This window comes from Miscanthus floridulus, chromosome 19, assembly GCF_019320115.1.
Source record: "Miscanthus floridulus cultivar M001 chromosome 19, ASM1932011v1, whole genome shotgun sequence".
Taxonomy (NCBI): domain Eukaryota; kingdom Viridiplantae; phylum Streptophyta; class Magnoliopsida; order Poales; family Poaceae; genus Miscanthus; species Miscanthus floridulus.
In genome coordinates, this window is record NC_089598.1 from 39,949,409 (window position 1) to 39,972,609 (window position 23,201).

The following is a 23,201-nucleotide window of genomic DNA, read 5'->3' on the forward strand; positions in this document are numbered from 1 at the left end:
ATATATTTGGCACCCTTACGATTGGCTCGGACTTGCCAGCTTTAGAACGGTAATTATAGATTTGCCACCCAAATCACGATGGTGCTATAGATTTGCCCGTTTTAACGTCGTGGCAGTACACCTCAGCTTGCCACGATGGATTGGCTTAGGAAAAAGACCTCCCTATCCTTCACTCTATTTTTTCTCATCCCGGGCCTGTCGCCTCTCGAGTCGTCCTCTTCCCCCGTTCTCCACCCGCGACGGAAAGGGAAGCAGGTCCGCTCGCGGTCGCCCGGAATCCCGCGACGGGCAGAGGAGAAGCCCCGCGCGACCGGCGCCGAGCCCTTCGTCCGTCCCGAATCCTCCTCCTCTCCCGTTCGCCAGTCACCCGCGCCCTCTCTTCCCCGTTCTTCTCCCGTGCCCCTGCTCTCGGCTGCAGCGGCTGGTACGGCGAGGTGGGCTGCAGGATGGTGGCCGGAAGTTGACCTCGATCTGCACTTCCACAACCCCGAACCCAAGCAGGTTTGACCACGCACTTCCCCCACCCTCCGCCCCTCGCTGGCCCTCTTATTTTGCCTTCGTTTACCGAGCTAGGGTTAGGGTTGAATGTTGATTTTTACTGTAATTTTGGTTTGTAGGTGGGTGATGTAGCAGGCGCTGGATCCTGATCTGTGACCATGGAACCTGATGGCTGCCCCCCTTGGTGAGTCTCTCTATTTTCACTGTAGGGCAGACAGTTGGACTGAGTTACATGGGGTACTTGGCTAACAATGCAATGTTTTTATGTTTACATTAATGCCAGGATCGAACCTGGCAATGCATTTAGGCTAGTTGTTAAAATCGTTAAGTACACTGCTGTGCTTGAATATGATGGGCTTGTTGAAATTGTTGACCAAGAACATGAGTTGTGGCTAGATAGGAGTGTTGGGTACAGTCTAGCTCAGTTTCATGATAAAATGGCTACGAAGATTATATGGGGACCAAGCCAGACATTGTCAATTTGGGTTTTGGACAGTGATAGTGGCTCTGAATGGAAAATTAGAAGGGATGAGCAATGGCAGAAAATGATAGAGGAGAAATGGGAGGAAAGGATGGCATATATTACTGTTGAGGTTACTACTAAGGATGGATATGAGACAAACAACAGTGGTATTCCTATGTCTGATGTGACCAATGTTGATGCTTCTTATGCTGGAGCTAATTCAAAAGGAATGGCTGATACCTGTATATCTCCAGCACAGGATGGTGATGAGGTAGTTCCAGTAGACTGGGCTACATTGACTATCATCCAAGAGGAAGCTGAGGATGGTGAGGCAAATGCAATAGCTGATGAGGATGTTGTTTATGAGGCAATGGGGTTCCAGGAAGCTCATGAGAAGGCCGAGGAAGCTGCTAGAGAGGAAATTCCTATCCCTACCATCTCTAAGGAACTTGAAAGAGAGATGGAAGATGCTGCAATTACTGTTGATGACATAGCTCCTACTGAGCCTATGGAAGATTGGAATAAGGAATTTCCAGATATGTCAGTTGGCATACACTATCCCTGTATGGATGACTTTAGGATGGTAGTAAGGCAACATGCCATTGTTAAAGATTTTGAGCTTGGGACAGAGAAGTCTGACAAAAAGAGGTTCAGGGGATTTTGCAAGGCAGCTGGCTGTTCTTAGATTATTAGAGCTAGGACTCAACGTGATAAGAGTGTCAGGGTACATTTCATTTATGTATAAGGATGAAGAGGTCAGAAGACATATTGTTTATTTAACTCAGAGGGCATGTACTTGCAGAGAGTGGCAAGTTACTGGAAAACCCAGTCCACATGCACTAGCAGTCATCACAAGCGTAAGGCAGCCAAACATGGGCAGCTATGTGGACAATTACTACTCTGTTGAGAGGTTCCAAGCTGCTTATGATGGAATAGTAGCAAATATTACAGACAAATCTCAGTGGCCTGAAGTAAACAAGGGATTTCATCTGCATCCTCCAATTGCGAAAAAGAGAGGGCCAGGCAGGCAAAAGAAAAACAGGGCCAAACCACCAGCTGAGAGAAGTGGGAAGGCAACCAGACAAGCCTTATGTAAAGGATGTGGTGAACATGGGCACGGGCAAGGTAGCTGGAGGTGTAGCTTGATAGGAACTAAGAAAAGGTAGGAGCAACACATTTTTTCTTTATTATTGCTGTTGCTGTAATGTGCTAAAAATTTCACTTTTTTGCTTGTAGGAAGAGAACTAAGAAGACTAGTGTGAAGCCTGGGAGGAAGAAGAGCAAGACAGGGGACATCCCTACTCCTAAACAAGCCACTCCTAGGACAAGGCTTGCAGCAACAAGGGAAGCTACAGTGAGAGCAAGGCTGGAGGCAGAAGAAGCTCAACTCAGAGCTTCAGCAGCTATGGAAGCCGTTGAAGCAGCAGCAAGGGCAGCCAACAGAGAGCTCCCTGTTGAACTTGTGCCTATAGAGGTTCAGCTAGCAGCTCCAGGAACCCCATCAGGTCCAAGCACCCCATCAGGTCCAAGCACTAGGAGGTATAATCACTAGGATTTTTGTAAACATCCAGTGCACTGCTTGCTGTTGTAAACACCCCTCACTTTCTATTTTTTTAGAAGATTATTGTTGGGTGCAGCTGAACCTCTTCCAGAAGGAGAGCTACAAGTTGTGGAGGCCGTGCCCAAGAAGATGACTCCGAGGAGGAAGCAGCTGGCCTCCAAGATCAAGAAAACATGAGACAAGCCAAGGCCGTGGAGATGAAAAACAATGACTTTTGTGGATTCCTAGTGTGCATTGTGGCCAGAACCTGTTAAATGGCATTAGTGCTCTATATTTGTCGGCCAGAACCTGATAAATGGCACCTTATGTACTTTTGTTGGTCAGAACTGTTAAATGGCCATTGCTTTAGCTATGTGTCGCCTAGAACCTATTTAATGATTCTATGTATGGCTGTTATGACCAAACTTAGACATCAGTGGTCTCTTTTAGCTAATGTGCTTGCTGTGCACGGTACATTTCATATATATATTTGGTACAATTCATGTGTGGCCATGATGATGCTGATTTTTAATGCACAGTGGTTGTCGAATTTATGTACTAATATATGTATGCAAAATTGTGACCATGATTATCATATATCATGTCGAATTTTTACTGTAGACTGCCTCCTGTAGCAAATATATGTAGAGCACGTTGGTTGGCTGGTTGGAGCTGGAGCACGTGGCTTTTTTTTGGAGCACGGTGGCTGGTTAGAGCTGGCTGTCCTAACAGCCTAAGGGCATGGACGTCTTTTTCCCCGGCCGATTCACCGTGGCATGATGACCTGTACTGCCACGAGTCCAAAATAGACAAATCTTTAGCACCAGAGCAATTCAGATGGCAAATCTATAATTCATATTCTAAAGCTGGCAAGTTAGTAGGAGCCAACCGTAAGGGTGGCAAATATTTAAATATCCCAGGTAAAGGCCCCTCTCAATCCTAATCCTAATAGAATTTTTTCCTAAGTGAAAGTGATCTTTGAAACAAAAGGTTGGTCATCATAAAATCCTACAAAATTTCAATGGAATGGTTCGATTCATAAGAATTTTGGGGAAAATTAACGTCTTGGAAACTTTATTTGTGTCTCTCTCTTCTAATTCCTGTATTGTATCTTGTGGGTTCAATTCTGGTAGAATTGCAAGTGACATGTAACTCTAATCATATGTTTTACATATCTTGTGTTCCAAAGAGACCCTAAATATCTTTCTCCTTCCTTTTTTTTTTTTTGCAAAAGGGGCTTCTTCATCATTCATTAGATAAAAATTGTAACTACAAAATCCTCCTGATGCGACACAACGAAGGAGAAAATAAAGAAGATCCGGAGAGATCTTAGTATTTTTCAGATAACAAGAAGCTGTGAACACCATATACAAAGATAAACAGTCTTTATATTCCTTGCCGCCAAGATAGTTCTTTGTACCTTGGTAATATATGATTATGACACTATACTCGGGCATTTTTACGAAGGTAGTTCCTCTCTGCCGTAATATATGATGACACACTCTATATTTGCATTTTTACAAACCCTGGTCCTTCTATTCGAAGACTTCATCAATATTTTTTCTTGTGGGGACTTCAGAGTATTTGCACAACAACTAGGGCCCTGTTTAGTTCCCTCCCAAAATGCTAAATTTTTCAAGATTTTCCGTCACATCGAATCTTTGGACGCATGTATGAAGCATTAAATATAAATAAAAAATAAAACTAATTACACAGTTTAGACGAAATTCACGAGACGAATCTTTTAAGCCTAATTAAACTATGATTGGACACTAATTGCCAAATAACAACGAAAACGCTACAGTATCATTTTGCCAAAAATTTCGGCAACCAAACTGACCCAGCTACACTTGAAAAGCCAAACTACTGTTATCATTTTAATGCGGTCGTTGTTTTAATTATCGCTCATTGCCCTCATGGGATACATTGCGCAAGTGACCAAGCAGAGCTACTTGAACGGCTTTGCTTTCAGACTTTCAGCACAGCAAAATTGCATTGCATACGCCAAGAGCAAGCAAAGTTACTTGAACAACATGTTGAAAACTCTAGTTTGGTTTTGGTGAGTTGATGAAACTATAAGTGCTAACCTAGTTTATCAAAGTGATTATGAGATATGTAGCACTACTCCAAGTAATGAAGCAAGTGAAGATCATGACATGATGATGATGATGATGGCACGGTGATGATCAAATGCTTGGACTGGAAAAGAAGAAAGAAAAGCGAAAAGCTTAAGGTGAAATTATTAGGAGCTTTTCGGTTTAGTGATCGAGACACTTAGAGAGTATGATCACATTTATGATCGATAGCCGTACTATTAAGAGGGGTGAAACTCGTATCGAAATACGGTTATCAAAGTGTCATTAGATGCTCTCACTCATTGCATATGCATTTAGGATCTAGTGGAAAGCTAACATCTTTGAAAATACTTGTGAAAATATGCTAACACACGTGCACAAAGGTGATACACATTGTGTTTAGCACTTGGAGTAAGGGTTCGAAACCTCAACGACGCCCTGTACAGAAAAGACAGGGTTTCACAGAGTACACCGGACGCTGGTCACGTGGTGACCGGACGCTGGGGAGCAGCGTCCGGTCAATTATAAAAGAAGATGGTACTCAGGTGATCGGAAGCAGGCTGAACACTGTTCATCGTCCGGTCATGCTGATGTGGCAGCGCACAGTGGAGACGGTGAGTGCCCAGACGCTGGGTGAGTCCGGTCAGGCATGACCGGACGCGTCCGATCGCGAGTGGTACCTTACTAGAAGTGACCGGACGCAGGGGTCCTGTGTCCGGTCATACACTGTAGTGCGTCCGGTTATAACTTAAATAAACTGATGACCATTGAGATCGAGCGATCAGCATTTGAAGCAGGGGCCACGTGGCGTGCATCGCGCGACCGGACGCTGGGGTCCTACGTCCGGTCGATCTGACCGGCACGTCCGGTCGCTCCGATTTTTCAGTGAACAGAGAGCCAACGACTCTATTCATGGAGGCTCTCTATTTAAGCTCCATAGCCGCCTCAAACTCACTCTCTTGGCCATTTGCATTGACATAGCAACCTTGTGAGCTTAGCCAAAGCCCTCCCACTCATCTCCATCATTAATCATCATCTTTGTGAGATTAGGAGTGAATCCAAGTGCATTGCTTGAGTATTTGCATTTAGAGGCACTTGGTGTTCGTGTTTCACTACGGGATTCGCTTGTTACTCTTCGTGGTTGCCGCCACCTAGACGGCTTGAAGCAGCTAAGATCGTCGAGCGGAGGTTGGTGATGGTCTCCGGCTCTGATCGTGGTCCTTGTCAACCATAGTCAGCCCTGTATTATGAGCACTCATTTCCACAAACACCGTCTAGTCATCAACAGCTTTAGTGGCACTACTACCCGACAGAACAACACCAATCCAAGATGCAGAGGTAAGGTTGGTGATATACCTTCGCTGCATTTCATTGAACTCCACTTGAGCATTCATCCAGGTAGATGAAGGTTGTCTTGCAATAGTCACCATAGCGATCGACTTGGGCTTGTCATGCTTTGGGATGTCATGGAATTCGGCTGCAGGAAGCACAAGTGTGGCTACCTCATTCAGAGTAGTTAGAGCAGTGGCCGGCGCAGTGGTTGTTGATGAAGTGATTGGTGTAGCCGTTGGCAAGGACACCAGCACGCCGGTGCCACCATTGGAGCAAACAGTCGAGCAGTTGGTTTGCGCTGACCCCGCAGCCACAACCCATGCCAGTAGCCCACCATCAGCAAGACCAACGACATCTGCATGGAGCGCAGCGGCTGCTGCGAGCGCCTAGCCAACGCGACCGATGGCTCGGTCGAGCGGCGCATCGAGGTGGGCGAAGCCGGACACCGGGTCGTCGTCGAGGGAGCCGTCGTAGCCGCCGAGCGGGACGACGTGGAGCGCGTACTCGTTGTTGACGAGACGGAAGCGAGGATTGGCCCGGTGCTCGTCCATGTAGCAGCAAGTGAGGTGGACATAGCGGAGCGGGCTCGGTTACGTGGAGAAGATGTTGGAGACGGCGACAGCGCGTAGCTCGGAATCCCCCGCGGCGGCGGTGTTGGCCACGCGGAACTAGGCCTTGGGGACGGAGTTGCATAGCGGGAAGCTGCGGGACTCGAGGTCGACGCCGACGAATACGCGGTCGCAAGTGCCCAGCAGCTCAGCGCAGACGATGGCGACGAGCCTCTCCTGCTTGACGCGTGTGACAAGGAACCTAGAGCGCTCGGCCTCCTGCTGCGCGACATGCTTCCTCTTGACGTACTGCGCGAACTCCAGCCCGAAGGAGCCGACGTAGCCGCCGAACAGGATGGCACGGAGCGTCTCTTCCTCCGCCGCGGCGGCCCGAGACGACGACGAGGGTGGCTTCTCGAGCTCCTGGGTCTGGCGCTTGAACTCCATTGGAGAAATCTCCATGGGCACAGAAGCCGTGGCGGTAGAAACGATGGGTGTGGGCGTGAGGCACGCGGGCGCGTCGGGGTCGGGGGAAGTGACGGCACCCTCACCATGGATCTGGTCTGTGGACGCGAGCTCGAGGGAGATGTCGGCGCCGTCAGCAGCGTCGGTGGCAGCCGACTCCTCCCGGATGTGGGCAGGCCGCTCGAACAGCCCACCCCAGTTGTCAGCGACGATGGATCATGCCCCGCAGTGCTGCTCGTCAGAGTCGTCGCCTTCGTTGAAGTGGTCGCCCCAGTTGTCGGCCTCGACCTGCGGTGTCGCGCCGAACTGCTCGAAACTGTCGATGCGGATCTCGACGGCGGCGTCCCGCGGCTCCAGCGTAGCCATGGCCCGCGAGAAACGCTGCTCCATCCGAGCGTCGAACTCATCGAACCTCCTGTGGATCTCGTCGAGGAGGAACCAGGCGGTAGTGGGATTCATGGTGCTAGACCGAGAATCGACTGGCTCTGATACCGATTGTTAGCAACCTGACTAGATTGCTCACATATAACTAGATTCAAGCAAGTAGGATACAAAATCTCAGGAGAAGAGAGAGATCGGAGTAGTGAAGGAAGAAAGAACTAGTACATAAAGGTAGACTTAGGAAGGAAGAAGAACAGTAAACTAAGAAAAATGTATTCTGTTCTGATAAATTGTTTTCTCCTTGAACTGCTGCAGCTTGCTTCCTTTGTAGTGTTTGTCCCCTGCCGCCTTGGGCCTGTATGGGCTTGTCCCCTGTCGCGATGGGCCTATATGGGCTGTACATGCTAGCCCACTGGACGATCCCTGACAATATTGCTAGTCAACTCTCTCACATATTGTATTCCATTACAATATGTAACTGTACCAAACGCGAGTGATATCTCGCCTGTCCTGGTCTTGCCCTGCTGGCACGATTACTGATAAGCTCGCCCAGCTAGGCGAGTGATCTTGACTTTCTGACAAGAGCAAATCGAATCTTAATGAGCCAAGTTAGCATTTCAGCTAGTTAACATAACCAGCTGGCCCGCGAGCTTAACGTACTGAATCGCAAACAGCAGCCCAGCGGCTCAATAGCTATCGACCCAATCCAATCTCCACCTGCACTGCAGGAGGAGTCCAATGCCGACCAATCAACCGTGAGGTTACTGTGATGATGATATCTCTGCCATCCGTCCTCTCCCTTCCCTCTCAGGCCCGCTCGCGGCTCGCAGTGTCGCCGCCTTGCCGGGGACGACGGATATCGCAGGCGTGGCATCCCTGCTCCCATCCTTGTTCGCTTGTCAGATCAGATCACCATCTGGCCGTCCGTACCCCGTTCCCATCTTTGTTTTTAAACAGAATCAGCAACTCCAGAGAATTTGCATTCCTATCAGATGCAAATTTTCTATTGGCATAAAAGTTATCATGAATTCGCTTCCAATAGGCCTTACTAGGTTGCTCATTTCCAGTGATAGGATCCAAACTGATGTCCTCCCATGATTCACACAATTGGAGATCTTCCTCCTGAGAGTAATTGGCAGCACGGATTGCCTTCTTCTTTGGTCCACTATGCCTGGTACCAATGGGTAAAATTGCAATGTCATCAATCCCACCCGCCTCGGACATCATTCGTGACCAAGTACCTTCCTGCAACATATCCCAAACTGTGAAAAAAAAACCAGCACATATAACCAATAAGATGATTTTGTTCTAACTCAGCAAATTAAATAAGCATAAAGTCAGTAGTACAACATAATAAGGATACAGCAGAATTTTTTTAATTATTTCAGCAACACAATAAGGATAGAGAGCAATTACTAGTATCCAGTAATAGTAAATATGTAGCAGAGACAGTTTCTGGCCGCCACAAAACCAATGGAAAACAGCAATCACTAGAATTGTCTGAAGAAATGATGCGACAGGCTACAGTTACGATTATCACAGTAGTAGGTAGTGCTCCAAATCCAGGACTGATTCAACTGTCTGAAGAAACACAAAGGGAGGGAAGGACATACGCCTGGAGTTGCCGCTGTTGGTGGCGGCGGGAAGGGAGGTCGCAGATCCTTCTTTCTCCTTCGACAGCTGGGCCGGAAAGAAGGGGCCGAGCGCCGGGGAGGGGAAGTCGCGGAACCTGGTGCCGGGAGCCGCGCGTCGGTCGATCTGGAGTCGTGCTCGGGGACGAAAGCCGCGCCCAGAAACAGTTCCGTCGCGGCCGCGCGCGCTCAAAAGCATAAGCTTGGCGTTTTATTGCTGCAGCGCGCCGGGGCTTATGCTTTTGAGCTACGCTTTGGTCTCGGAATGAGCGCCCAAGCACATGACGGCACAAAGCCGATGCAACATGCATGTAGACCTGCAAAAGCAACGCAGAAAGCATAGCGCGGACAGCTTTTGCATGGATTTCTTCGGCTCTACGACGTCGAGTTCGACGTAGCTCGGTGTTAGTATCGATGGCGCCGAGTTAAACGTCTAGATTCTAAAATCTTTCCTTTAAAAGTGTATTTGTGAAAAACTTTAAAAAAAGAGCTAAAAAATAAAAAAATTCGGGGCAGAAGATGGCCTGGCGCCGCAAGCAGGCTGCAAACCCTAGCATCGAGCGCGCACTGGGGAAAAAACGGCCTCAGATGAGGCCTGTCAGCCCATCAGCCCACCACCAACTCGTGGCCCTTCGTCTGACTCTACAACGGCAGTCATCAGATCGTAGCGGGCCGCGCCGACAGCCTCGAAACGGCGAAACGTTTCTATTTTGTTCGCGCAGCCGATTCGTTTCCAAGGGTTTTAGTTTAGGCAGCGGCAGCCGGAGATGGGTGAGCGGGCGAAGGAATGGCTCCTCGCAGCCGGCGCCGGCGCCGCCATCGGCGCGCTCTCTGCCGCCGCTGTCATGAATCATCTCTCGAGGTAACCGGCCCAACTTCCCCCTTCCCCGTTCCGCACGCCAAGCTGGACCTGGATGCCACATAGCGTTCTGCTGACGCTTTTGCTTCGTTTCGATGTCGCAGATCCAAGCGGAGAGAGGGGTACGTGCGGAACCTGCTGGAATCCAATGGAATGACGGCTGGTACGCATGCGGTTAGCTCACGTTGGCAGTTTAGCAGTAGGATAACGTGTACTAGTTGTAGATTCTGTCGTCTTGCAAAGCGATTGCAATTTTAAGATTGGCTTGTGTTTTTGTTGTTGAAATCACTAATTCTTGGCGATGTTGGTTGTGTATTCCAAAGTTCTGGTATCTTAAATTGTTCGCTTCTTCAATCAGGGAACGCTCGGTCCAACAGGCATCTGGGCGCTGTTGGTAGCTCGGATCTTCTCTCTGATGAAGTAGTCTCTGAACAGCTTACAAGGTTTGCACCTTTTGGTTTCTTTCCTTAGTAAAGTTCTATATGTATGGATCGGGTCCCTAACTGTAAAGTATAAACCATCTCTTGCTGTCTACTTGATTGACCCAGTTACTTGTTGTTTGATACTTATACTCTGCAACCAGATAATTCCACATTTTGTTGATATAGATATATACAAATTTGAGCTAACTGCATTGCTTGATATGCTACTTATTGCTGCCATCAATCAATTATGTTTTTCATCATTTGATTCTATATTCCTGTGTAGAAAGTGAAATATTGTGTTCCATTGTTTCTGTGCATAGCTTACTATTAGCAGTTCACCTGTTAATTTCTTGATTTTCACTACAAACAAAACTTTTGCCACATTTTCTAATGTGCTGAGTACCTTTAGCCGAATATGCTCAGGATATTGCTGTTTTCGTGGTGTTTCTGATTACCAAAATCTGTTACTTGTGTAATGTAGGAATATACAATTTTTTGGCATGGACTCTCAGAAGAAAGTAACTGAATCCTATGTTGTGGTCATTGGTCTTGGAGGGGTTGGCAGTCATGCAGCTTCAATGCTCCTGAGATCTGGTGTTGGCAGGTTGCTTCTTGTGGATTTTGATCAGGTGTGGATTTGTGTGTGTTCCAGAGGTGGATACATCGTATAATTATGAAAACTTGGATGCACTTAGTTTTCCTTTTTGTTCTCTAAGTAATTAGAAATATGTCTAGTTAAACATAGCTCGTGGTTTAACAACCAAAAATCTTGTTTGGTTATGAAGGATTTAACTAGGACTGAGGAAAATCTTGTTTTGACTAAGATTTATATTATATACTCCCTCAGTTCCAAATTATAAGTCGCTTTGACTTTTTTGGTACATTCATTTTGCTATGCATCTAGATATAATAATATGTGTAGATACATAGCAAAATAGATGAACCAAAAAAGTCAAAGCGACTTATAATTTGGAACGGAGGGAGTACCAATCTTAGTTATTTTAACTTAAAACAAATTCTCATCTCATGTTCTCAATGGTTAAAGGCCCATCTGAACAAGGTATTATAAACTTATCAGAAGAGAATAACAACTGCAAACCAGTTTTCTTATAAACAATTAAACCAACCTTTTCTAAAGTCATTTCTGATTAATCCACATGGTTCATACAACCACTTAAGCAGTTCAGACTCTTAGTTCTTTTTTTTTTGTTTTAGAGAGTTGTCAACACATTGAGAATTTATTTGATCTCATTTTTATGGAATGCATGGTCGTATGCTGGATTCATTTTCGAATCTCTAACCATATCAGATCTAGAATCATGGAATCATCTAGTTGGTTCCCTTGCATTATTAGTTAAAACTAGGATATAATATATAACCATGCAAAGTATGCTAAGTAGCTTTTACAGCTGTATCAAATGGGTGGGTGAACATTACAATTTTGTAAGTGACATCTTGCATTTATAATAGGTGGGCATTAACAAGGCACTCATGATATGTTGAAAGGTATCACTCTCATCACTAAACCGGCATGCTGTGGCAACCAGAGATGATGTTGGAACTTCAAAAGCATTATGCCTCAAGAAGCATTTTTCAATGATATACCCAGAGTGCCAAATAGATGCAAAAGTGCAATTGTATGATGCATCGTCTGAGGCGGAAATTCTTTCTGGACAGCCTGACTTTGTTCTTGATTGCATAGATAACATTGATACCAAGGTAACAAATACTAGCATTCAAACTTCAACTTTCATTTTTCTATTTGTGCAACCCCCTATTTTATGTTACCCCCACCCTCCTTTTTGTACTGGTAGTTATAGGTTGCAGGTTCTTGCATGTACTAGTTTCCTGCTTAGATTTAGAGGTTGTGGTTGGCTCATGTGATGTAACTCCTTAACAAAAATTCTACTATGCATGTTTTGTGGAAAAATTGAAAATACATAGATCCTTCCATGCATTTCATGCTTAGATACAGTATTCAGGCATAGCTGTGCTTTAAATCTTTTCTGGATGTTCTGTTTTGCTTTGCTTCGGACTAAAAGGTTTTGTTGTTGTTATCAACTTAATACTCCATGCAACACCACATGCTTTCAGTTTGATGAAAGTCTTGGCAGTAGTAGTAGTTCCACTGTTTGAAAAACTAGTTCCTATGTAAACTCAAATTTCCCTTACCTCTGTATCTGATGATCAATACACAAAGCCACCCTGCATAGATAGTTGAAACCTGTTTTTTTAGCCCGAATGGCTTCATTGAACATTACTTACGAATATATCATTTGTAAGCTTGTCAATGGTTGTCTTCATTGTTTGTAACCGTTCAAATATCCTTGCCCCTTAGGTGGCACTCCTTGCAGCTTGCATGCGCAGAGGTTTGAAGGTACTTTCTGCAATGGGGGCTGGAGCTCGAGCTGATCCCACCAGAATTCGTGTTGCAGATTTGAGAGAATCAAGCAATGATCCCCTCTCTCGATCGGTTAGTTTGATACTTCTTCCAAAAACTGTCCCACTGTAAGCTGCCATTTCATTCGTTAGCTAACTGACATGTCAAGATGTGCTGCAAATGGGGTGTTGTGATTGCTCCTTTTAGGTGAGGTACAGGCTCAAGAAAGAACATGGAATTGAGAGTGGAATACCGGTAGTTTTTTCATTGGAAAAGCCAAAGGCAAAGCTGCTTCCTTTTCAAGCTTCAAAAGAAGAGGAAACTCCATCAGATTACCAGGTCAGCTCCCCTAGGACTTGTATTACCACCCTCCTGCTACATGCTTGTTCGTGATTTTCCGAACAAAATTTTTTTGTTACAAAGAGTTAATTAAATTCCTCTAGAACACTCAGTTGCTTGTATATTATAGGAGTGCATGATGTGTGTGTACGTAACTATTGACAACATGCTATGCATTATTCCACAGATTGTGCCAGGATTTAGGGTTCGCATTATACCAGTACTGGGAACCATCCCTGCTATATTTGGTCAAGTTATGGCCTCCTATGTGATTACTCAGCTTGCTGGATTAGATTTTCAAACTGAACCAGTTGTTAACCTGGATTTGGATCATTACCGTATACTTCATCAGCGTCTTATTGAGCATGAGGAGCTGATGTATGGGACAGCCGAGCAAGTTCTGGTACTATGTTTCTTGCTATGTAATTTCATATCCTGGAAATAAGATATTTTCATGGAGCATTATGTAGTTGAGATGTTATTTATTTATGTTGATTGTCACCAGCACATGTGAAAAAGGAATTCTTCACCTTCACTTGTGATATCCTTCTGTACATTTGTAACATTCTCTTTTACAATCTAAAGGTAGATGCTGAAGAGGTAATGTACATTGTCAAAGAATTGTGGCGTGGTCGAAGTGCTAGAGACCAAAGTCAGAAGGACACTGGCCGGAAAATGTGGAGATCTGTCAATGAACTAATGCTTGTTCGGTATGCTTCCTTCTCTAACTGATAGCGTGGCTTGAGATGCATCATGCTTTTTGTGGCAGTACCTAAGTTCCCAGAATTATAACCTGGCTAACTAGCGATGTTAGCTTGTAACTCTGAAGTGGCTTGGCATTGGTAATGTCTTAAATTTCGACGAGATTTTTTTTAACATTAATTCCTGTAATTATTTTGTTATAGGTGGGACAAATCAAAGGCTGCTGGCATCTCAAACTTAATGCTTCTCAAGTTTAGTGAGGTAACAAGATGGCATATGTTGCAGACGAAAGGACTGGCGGGCTTTTCCTGTTCATTGGTTCACCTTCTCCTATTTATGCAGGCTGACGCACATGAATCCACCACACTCGATCGAATAAAAGAAGAAGAACCTGAATTCTACTCTATGGTTTCACGTGTCCTGAAACGAGCTGAGATGGAGTTTGCCTTATGACTTAACAGAGTAGCGAGGGTTGATGATCTTGTTGGATTCCCACAGTTGCTATTCAGTGATGGCCTTGGAACAATGGATCAGCATTCAATTTGGCGGGATTCATATTCGTTAGTACCTCATCGGTAATGCTATGGTGAAAATGATGTGCAAAGTTTCTTCTTGTGGCAGCCGAAACATCAGCTCTCTGTTATCACGGAGTTGTGCACTTGTATGGGTTTTTCTGCACGATTCGTGTGACGCCAAATCTGATATTTTGTTTTGTCTGATTGGCTGATGCAGTTTTGATGTGATACCACGAACATAGCCGCTTCTAGACTCACCGATCACCGATGATATTGATATTTGATGATATTGATATATCACTCATATACACGGAAGTTCTTGGGCAGAGACCCAAGGCAGGTCTTGCAATGGAGACGCAGAACGGGTCCGCTGCCGGGTTCGTCCCGCCAGCTGAAACTGAAAGCGCTTTCGCTCTGCCGTCTGCAGCGCCGTCCTTTCAGATTTACCCGTGCCCTTTTTTCACGAGTGGCTGGCCTCGCCTCGACGTGGCCGCGTGAGAGATCGCACGGTCTCGTTTACTAAATCCCTTTCAGATTTACCCGTGCCCTTTTTTCACGAGTGAGAAACACGCAGTACAAATGTTCCTATGAAACATTGTTATTTTTTTCTTGCCACCTTATGAATTATGCTTTTTTTTCGCTGCGAGTATTATTCGAATCGATTACTAGAGCTCTAGAAGTGCTTTCACAAGTCGCAACTGTCCTGAAGCACTTTCTCTGGCTTGAAAACATTGTCAAGCGGAAGTTGGCTTCTCTAGCTTATTTATTTTTCCGCATTTACTTATTACATTTATCATTGTGTACTTTAGCTTCCTAGTCTAGCTTGATAGGCTTCAATGATGTGGATAAATTGAACCTATTTGGTTGAACTTGACTAATCATGCAAGTTACGAGGGCACCTGTTTGATGACACGGCAAACATATATGATTTTATGTTGAAACTCACATGCTGGAATTTTCATTTGTCTCGGATCTGTGCTAGCCTTCCAGGTCCTCGCTAGCCATTTTCATGCAAGGTTTCATGAACAGGGACGTACTCACGTACGTGAATTCATGTACGGTTGTGTGCTTTGACACCAAAACCGTTTGAAAATTTTTGGGTAGGTAACGTGAATCGGGAAGCTTCAAGGACGTTGATGAATCATCGCTGGCGGCTAGTCAGGCCAATGGGAGGCGACTGGAATAAAAAATATGATTTGAATCCACTAGCAACTAGTGAGCTGGCTAATACTAATTTTTTCTAAGTCAGTTTCTTATACCTAGCTAAATTTATAAAAAGTATTAATATTAATGACACTAAATAGATCTACTATAGAAAAATAAATTACACAGTAAATATCATAATATTCATTTGGTATTATAGCTATTGATAATTTTTTATATATAAATATAGTCAAATCTAAGATTGTTTAGCTTGGACAAAAATAAAATAATACTCTTTATAGGATGGATGTAGTAGTTCATGGCTAATAGCTGGCTACCTATCCACGAGCTAAAAATTGGATGGTTATCCATAATTCCTTTCATCTTCTAGAGCTACTATTGGTAGAGTACTGAACAAAGATACGTGGGAGGGCAAAAGTGTTTTTTTTTATTTATTAGCTGTATTAGTTGGGTTGGGCAGCTAGTGAGATAGTTGTTAGCTAGATGCCTAGCTAACAATTAGCAATCCTATTAACTAGGTATGTTTAGATCCACCCAACTATTTTTTAAGTAGATAACTTAGTGAGATGGATCCAAATACCCTTTAGATAGAGAAACCTACTAGGGAATGGATTAGTGAAAATGATTTTTTTTGAGGAAACAAATAATTTGATATTGGATTGCAACATCTCAATACTCTCACCAATATTCTATGATATGCGCCTTAAAAAAATAATCTATGATATGGTTCCTGATAGACAAGACATTTCGATGTGAATGGCATCACAAGGATAGAAGGTCAAACCATCACAACCCGTTTAAGTCTCTGAATTGGAATACCTTACCGGTATTTTTGAGCATGCATGCTCAATAGTGCTCCCTCCACCTTATTTATGCTGTCATGGTTGTCCAATGGTTACAAGAATGTGTAGAACAAGTCACTTCGGAGGAAAGTGGTGGGTGGGTGTGTGTGTGTGGGGGGGGGGGGGGGGGGGGGGGGGGGGGGGGGCAACAAGTAAATTAAAAGAACAAAATTAGTCTCTTTATTTTTCAGGCCAGGAATTTTACTTAGGTATTATGGGCTTTCACTGTAATTAATTAGGATTGTAGTTTCTACTTCTAAACATACCGAATAGGTTATCCAAGCAATTTTTTTAACCACAGTACTAATCTCTACAAAGACATGCATACACATCCTATCTCTATGACCACTTTCGAAAGATTAAGACTAAACTCAAGATTGATGAAGGCATCGTAGGCACCTCGCTTTTGGTGGGCACATCAAAATAAGAGCACTCGCATAAAGTCGAGGAACCCAACCAGATGAACCACTCTAATTTCGTGGCTACCAAAACAATATGATTTGATTCAGTCAAATTCTAGAGAACCTATTTTGCTTTATTTTACGATGTAGCTAATTATATTGTTGAATGCTGACTTCTATACTATGCAAAGGATTTGAAATATGTATCCGCATTCTGCAGTATTTCAATAATAGTAGTTGTCACTAATGTTGAATGGTGACTTTTATACATAGCACATCACAGGGACATACATGGAACTCCGGCCTTTGGCGGCGCCCTAGTTTTGATTACGTTATGTTACGGTTGTTGTCAGCAATGTTGTTGATTTTCTGATGGTATCAAAATAATTTGAAATATGTAGCATTTTCAGTACCACAAGATTGAAGTTTAACAGACTACAGTGGACACTTGTGTGTCCTGACGAATAAAGTAGTGGTTGATTGAAGCTGTCCAAACAAGACAACCTGCCTTTGCCCTTTGGCGGTGCCCATCAAGAAAGGGTAAATCTTGGTCCCCAAAAAAATAATGAAAAAAAAAACTGGTTCTGGTTCCATTCAAGAATGCGACAAAGAAATCAAAATCGCAGTCAACCTAGGCGTTTCAGTTCCCACTGTCATCATCTCTCCCTTCTCCTCTCCTTTTATGATCCCTATATAAACCAATCCCCCAAAGTGGAATTTCATTCTCCATTACTCATTCGCAGCTGCCACAAGTTTCAACCTCCAATCACCAACCTTGCTTGATTGTTTGACATCTTGAGCAACTTCTCGTCCTGGCAAGTTTCTTGACAAGTTCGTACTCAAGCAATGGCGCGCATATAGAATAGAATAGGATTGTTGCATCACACCATCGGAAGAAGACATGGCTAGGCGCAGAGAGATGACCGGCGGCTGGGGGAGGATGGCTGGAGGCGACGGCGCGGCGGCGGCCGTGGAGAAGGCGGTGAGGTGCCTGGGCAGGGGCGTCGACATGACGGGCGACCTGAGGCTGAAGCACTGCAAGGATGCGGGGGGCTGCCTTGTCCTGAGGAGCGGCAAGAAGGCGGTGGCGGAGAAGGTCGTCGTGCCGGGCTTTGGAGTCGTCGCCGATGTGCCCGCCGACGTCAAGTGCGGCAAGGGCGATCGGATCAGGTTCAAGTCCGACGTGCTCGAGTTCAACAAGGTTTGCTGTTGATCTGATAAAAGCTTCATTTTGAATTTTTTTTTTTGAGAACATTTGAAGATAAACATTTTTTTTGTAATAAAGTTGGAAATTTGGTGCCAAATGAGTCAAATTTCAATCAATGTTGCGTATTCATGAACTAAAAAATTTGCTCAAGTGTGGAAAATGACATGTCATTAGTTCTTCTTTCTGCTGTCAAGTTTCTTTCGTACTGAAAGAAAAAATTGTCAGGTAGCAGCACCTGGTACGATGCTTATTACACGAAAGTGACGTCATTTATTTCATTTTCCATTCAATTTCTCTTTAGAAAAAAAAAGTCGTCAAAACGTAATTTCTGATCAAAATAACGAGGGCAGCAATGACCGGGTACTTCATCTTGACGAAGCCGAATAGCCGATCAACGAGAAGAAAATAATGTCTCTTTTTTTGGAAACAACAACGAAGAAAGTTTATTTTCCTGACAAAATGTATGTATATAATAACGAGCATTGCAATGTTGACCTGCTGCAGATGTCTGAGGTGTTCAACCACCGGAATTCGCTGACGGGGAAGATCCCGTCGGGGCTCTTCAACTCGTGCTTCGACCTGGAGTGCGGCTCCTGGGCTGACGACGCCTCCGCCACCAAGTGCCTGGCCTTCGACGGCTACTTCATCTCCCTCCTCGACCTCCGCCTCGACTGCCGCCCGCTCGCCCTCGCCGACCACGTCGTCCGTGACGTACCGGCGGCATGGGACCCGTCAGCCATAGCAAGGTACGGACTAGCGATCATAAGCACCACCCAATTCGGTCTTCTCTCATTTCCAGGGTTACCTATTCATTCAAGGGTTTGACATTACTTCTCAGGAGAAAAAAAACATGTATTAAAAGTAAGAAAGTCATATAATATTGTTACGTTGAAATGAGGGTGGGCCAATTAATATGCACTCACGGTACAAATCCAAGTACCATTACATGTACCATGTCTAGTAGAGGACAAATTGCGTAAATTTTAATAATAAATTATATAAACTTTGTGATGCCATCTAATTTGGACGAGAGGTAATTATACAGTAAATAGAACAGGATGCTAGCAAGTTGAGGTGATCACAAGTGCAGTGCTATGCTTGACTTGACTTAACCTCATCTTGTGACCAAATAATAATGGTTTTCTCCTTTCCAAGAGTGCAAAATCGTCCACCACACGTTTGCCATGCCATGCGGTGTGAAAAATCGTATGCATGCATAGTGGAAAAGGACCAGACCAGACAAGAAGAGCAGCCGGCAAATTCAAGGGTGCATAGAAATTAAGCTACCTGCCTGCAGGACTTAGACTTGTTCAAACCTTCCAGGTCCTCAACAGATGGAGTATATCTCCTCTCCTGTCTGCACATCAGCATGAATCAACTCTAAGGTGTCACGTCAATGTGTAGGACAATAAACAAGAAGCAAACAAGAAAGTATATTTCTATCAAAATTTAAGAAAACGTACATTCATTCTCCTAAACATTAAGTAGATAAGCTTTTACATTACCTACTGGACCAGTTCTCTGAACATGTCACAATTGAGGCACTGACTAAACAAAAACAACACAAGCCAGATGATTTTCCATGCCCGAACGCAGTTTCCATTTCCTGAACCAATGGACGCACAATCCATTGAAGACTAATTTCACTCTTTCTGAAAATTGTGAGCAGTTTCATCGAGAAGTATGGGACCCACATCATTGTTGGGCTGGGTTTGGGTGGTCAGGACGTGGTGTATGTGAAGCAGGACAACTCGTCTCCATTGTCCCCATCTGAGATCAAGGAGCACTTGGACAAGCTAGGTGATCAGCTCTTCACTGGGACATGCACTCTGCCCCCTTCAAACCGCAAAAACAGGGACCACAAATTTAAGGTTAGCAAATCATGCATGTTAGTCATTTATGTCCAGATCAGACTTAGATTAGGGATCGGAATCAACAACATCCATCCACCACAATATGATATATCATGAACATGAACTGAAATGTGCTGGAACTCCTATTACTTGGATCGCAACAGGTCCCTGAGGCCTTCAATGTATTTGATGCCCAAGTGACACAGCAAAGGCTTCAAGGAATGATTACTCCAGTGTCCTGCAAAGAGGTATTTAGTTCAGAATTTTGGCATATTAACAGCAGCTAACAGCGAGTAAAGAGATAGGAGATGTAGAGGCCAGGAATTTCTAATAAGTTTGAACTGAACTGATGCAGGGTGTGACGGTGATATACTCCAAGAGGGGAGGGAATGCAGCAGCGAGCGATCACTCAGAGTGGCTGCTCACTGTGCCCACAATGCCGGACGCAATCAACTTCAAGCTTGTGCCCATCACATCCCTTCTCAAGGGAGTAACTGGCGTGGGCTTCCTCTCTCATGCCATCAACCTATATCTCAGATGTAAGTAAGGTCTTTCTCTCACACATAAATCAAATCCATCGTCGAAGTGCAACAAACTTCAAACTTGAAGAAAGCACAATCAGTGAAATGAATCATAAGCTAACCTCAACAAAAGTAAAAGCAATTCAGCAAGAACTATTATTGCCTTGTTATAATATATTGCGCTTCTTTAGTTCCGTTATCCATCCATCCTATGTTGCAAACACTAAAAGGTTTATCATCATGCTTCTGTTCCATAACAGACAAACCTCCAACAGATGAATTGAGGTACTTCCTGGACTTCCAGCACCACAGATCGTGGGCTCCAGTACTCAGTGACCTACCACTTGGTCCCTGCTCAAACCGACAAGGTGCCAGTCCGGCCTTGAACTTCAGCCTTGTAGGTTCAAAGCTACATGTCAGCTCAAGCGAGGTAAAATATGCTTGCTCTTTACTTTCAAACATCTGAAATCTCATAAATTAGAAATGCTCACATTAACCATGTGGCAAACAGGTGATTGTTCCAAGATTACCAGTCACCGGGATGAGATTACATCTGGAGGGCAAGAAAAATAACCGGTAAGCAGAACTTACTTATTCCAGTCCTGTTCTTATGGTTTTCTCTGAATCCTGGCTGAAAACACTGCATAAAACTAACCTGGGACCCTTCGTTTCCGATATCTTATCATCAGCTTAGGCATCCACCTGCAACATTTGTCAAACAACCCAACGTTCATCAACGAAAGATCAGCCAAGCAGCCGATATGGCGCGGATCGGAGATGATCTCCGACGAGAGATACTATGAGCCGGTCCAGTGGAGAATGTTTGCCCATGTCTGCACAGTGCCGGTGAAGTACGACCCTCGCTGGGTCATCAGCGCCGGCTCACCGTCGGCGTACATCGTCTCCGGCGCCCAGCTGCACGTCAAGGCCCACGAATCGACCAACATCCTGCACCTCAGGCTCTTGTACACCCAGCTGCCGGGGCACGCTGTGGTGCAGTCCAAATGGGCGCACAACACGGCGAGGCTATCGGGCAAAGGGAGCTTCCTATCCAAGTCGTTCGCAGCGTCCTTAGGCGCCGGCGTTGACAAGGAGCAGCAGCACCCAGCGAGGATTCACATCGACTCCGCCGTGTTTGCCGGAGGCCCACCCATGCCTGTCGGGACCCAGAGGCTGCTCAAGTTTGTCGAGACGTCTCAGGTGACCATGGGGCCACAGGACATTCCTGGATACTGGCTGGTCACTGGCGCCAAGCTGGATGTTGAAAAGGGGAAGATCTCACTTCACGTCAAGTTCTCCCTGCTTGCTCCAGTTTCTTGACACGCTGTCTTCTTTTGCTAGGAGAAAACCTGTGTAGAATCAAACCTGACTCCCTTGTCCAAACTTTCAAAAAAAAATTATAACAAGGAATTCAAACCCCATTCAAAGTGTTAATATTTTTAGGCTTAGTTGCAAACTTCTTCTTCTTTGCATAATAGTCCAAAGCTATCTCCATGTGTTTGGCTTGCTCAAAAGCATCCAGGAGATCAGTTGGATGTTTGGCCAGCACCAAGTGTTTAATGTCCTTTCTAAGGCCGCTTACAAAGGGAGTTATGTAATGGCTTTCAGGGAGGTAAGGTAACTCAACTTGTAACCTTGACTGTATCAACTCAAACTGATGCATGTATTCTCTGTTGGTCCGAAGTCTCTTCATTTCCTCATAAGCCCCTCCTTTCTCAGATTTACCAAACCGGATTTTCATCATCCTAACCAAATCTGCCCATGGGGGATGATCATGAGTTGACCTATTATAACCTCTATATACCAAGCACCAGCCTGATTAGCAACAGCTGGACTCCTTGCGCAGTGATGGTAATATGAGTGATTGTATCAAGTTATAACTTGCCTAGATAGTTAAGCTCACTCCATGGCCTGTGTTTCCCGGGAATTGTCATGACTCAAAAGGTACTCCCTTGAGCCAAAAAATACTTGTCGTATTTGATTTTGCACTGCCTTCCATACATATTTTTGCTAATAATTTCCTGTAGAATATATTCTTAAAATACTTCAAATTTATAAGATTTTGCAAGTATTTTTTCATGCAATTCTACACATGCATTTTCAAACTAAATAACTTATATAAAAAATCCCAAAACATTAAAGCCCTAATATGAACAGCTCGATTACTGGGCTATGTCCTATGTGTTTCTTACTGAGAAGAAGTAGCAAGTTCTGTTTAAATACTCTATATGAACTCAACGTATTGCTCTTAAAATTTTAATAATAGACTTTCTTTATAAAAATATGAACAGCTCACTTGAGAGGCACCATTGTAGTAGACGGGATAGGGGATCGGAGTATGAAATTAAAATAAAGTATGATGTACCAGCTAAAAGGCAGTAGTCACTTGTAGTCATGCAAGTCGAGATAATTGAAATGAATTTCTACATTATCTTTTGCTCCATTGTTTGTGAATATTCAGTTTTCTTTGTGGAAGATCCACTGCAGGGATCTAGTAACTTGCTACTGTAAACAGAAAAATGTAACACCTTTGGACTTTGCTATGATACTTTAAATTGACTGTGGACTGTGCATTGAGTTAGATTTGGATGGCTATGATCACCTATTACCTCATATAGAAGGTAGTAAGGTAAAAATATATTTATACAATTTTTAATTTAGATAGATAATAGGATTAATAAAATAAAAAAAATATCAGTTGGGTCTGACTACCTTTCATGATGTACCATTGCATGCATGCATGCATTGTGATAAATTAAATCTACACTTTTCCATAGTTCACGGTGATGTATTTAATGTGGCAGGTGACACTTTTAATGAAATGTAATTATTTAGCTAATAATATGCCAATACAAATAAAAATTCAGCAAAGTGCATATCAGTACTTCATTTTCTCCCCCCCCCCCCTCCCCCCTGCGGCCGTCATTCCACTTCGGAATCAGGCCATGTTGCGGGGACGACCATGGATATGGCTGATAACCGTCCTGGCGACGTCTAGCCGACATTCGATAACGAGGACAACAGCGTTCGGAACGCGCTTTGCAGCCCTCCCCCACCGGC

The 23,201-nt window shown here is 44.4% G+C and overlaps 3 protein-coding genes across 4 annotated transcripts; all 3 read left to right on the plus strand.

Annotated features, from left to right (window-relative positions):
• The first annotated feature begins 1,043 nt into the window (after positions 1-1,043).
• LOC136529516 (uncharacterized) lies at positions 1,044-1,868 on the plus strand. The gene is made up of 3 exons (XM_066522586.1): positions 1,044-1,635; positions 1,685-1,700; positions 1,805-1,868. The coding sequence occupies exons 1-3, from the start codon at positions 1,044-1,046 to the stop codon at positions 1,866-1,868; spliced, it is 672 nt and encodes a 223-aa protein (XP_066378683.1).
• A 7,790-nt stretch (positions 1,869-9,658) lies between these two features.
• On the plus strand, positions 9,659-14,448 carry LOC136528844 (tRNA threonylcarbamoyladenosine dehydratase 2-like). Of its 2 annotated transcripts, XM_066521840.1 has the most exons (11): positions 9,659-9,795; positions 9,897-9,955; positions 10,151-10,235; positions 10,699-10,846; positions 11,724-11,936; positions 12,556-12,690; positions 12,805-12,936; positions 13,124-13,339; positions 13,522-13,646; positions 13,842-13,899; positions 13,981-14,448. In XM_066521840.1, the coding sequence occupies exons 1-11, from the start codon at positions 9,701-9,703 to the stop codon at positions 14,089-14,091; spliced, it is 1,377 nt and encodes a 458-aa protein (XP_066377937.1). In that variant the 5' UTR covers positions 9,659-9,700; the 3' UTR covers positions 14,092-14,448. The 2 variants fall into 2 exon arrangements, 1 of the variants encoding a protein (XP_066377937.1); XR_010777147.1 differs by lacking the exon at positions 13,981-14,448 and having other exon boundaries at positions 13,526-13,646; positions 13,842-13,897.
• Positions 14,449-17,295: 2,847 nt separating this feature from the next.
• Positions 17,296-22,450, plus strand: LOC136528959 (MACPF domain-containing protein At1g14780-like). Its single transcript, XM_066521966.1, has 8 exons — positions 17,296-17,761; positions 18,272-18,513; positions 19,437-19,638; positions 19,785-19,868; positions 19,976-20,159; positions 20,402-20,571; positions 20,653-20,717; positions 20,831-22,450. The coding sequence occupies exons 1-8, from the start codon at positions 17,462-17,464 to the stop codon at positions 21,459-21,461; spliced, it is 1,878 nt and encodes a 625-aa protein (XP_066378063.1). The 5' UTR covers positions 17,296-17,461; the 3' UTR covers positions 21,462-22,450.
• Positions 22,451-23,201: the final 751 nt, after the last annotated feature.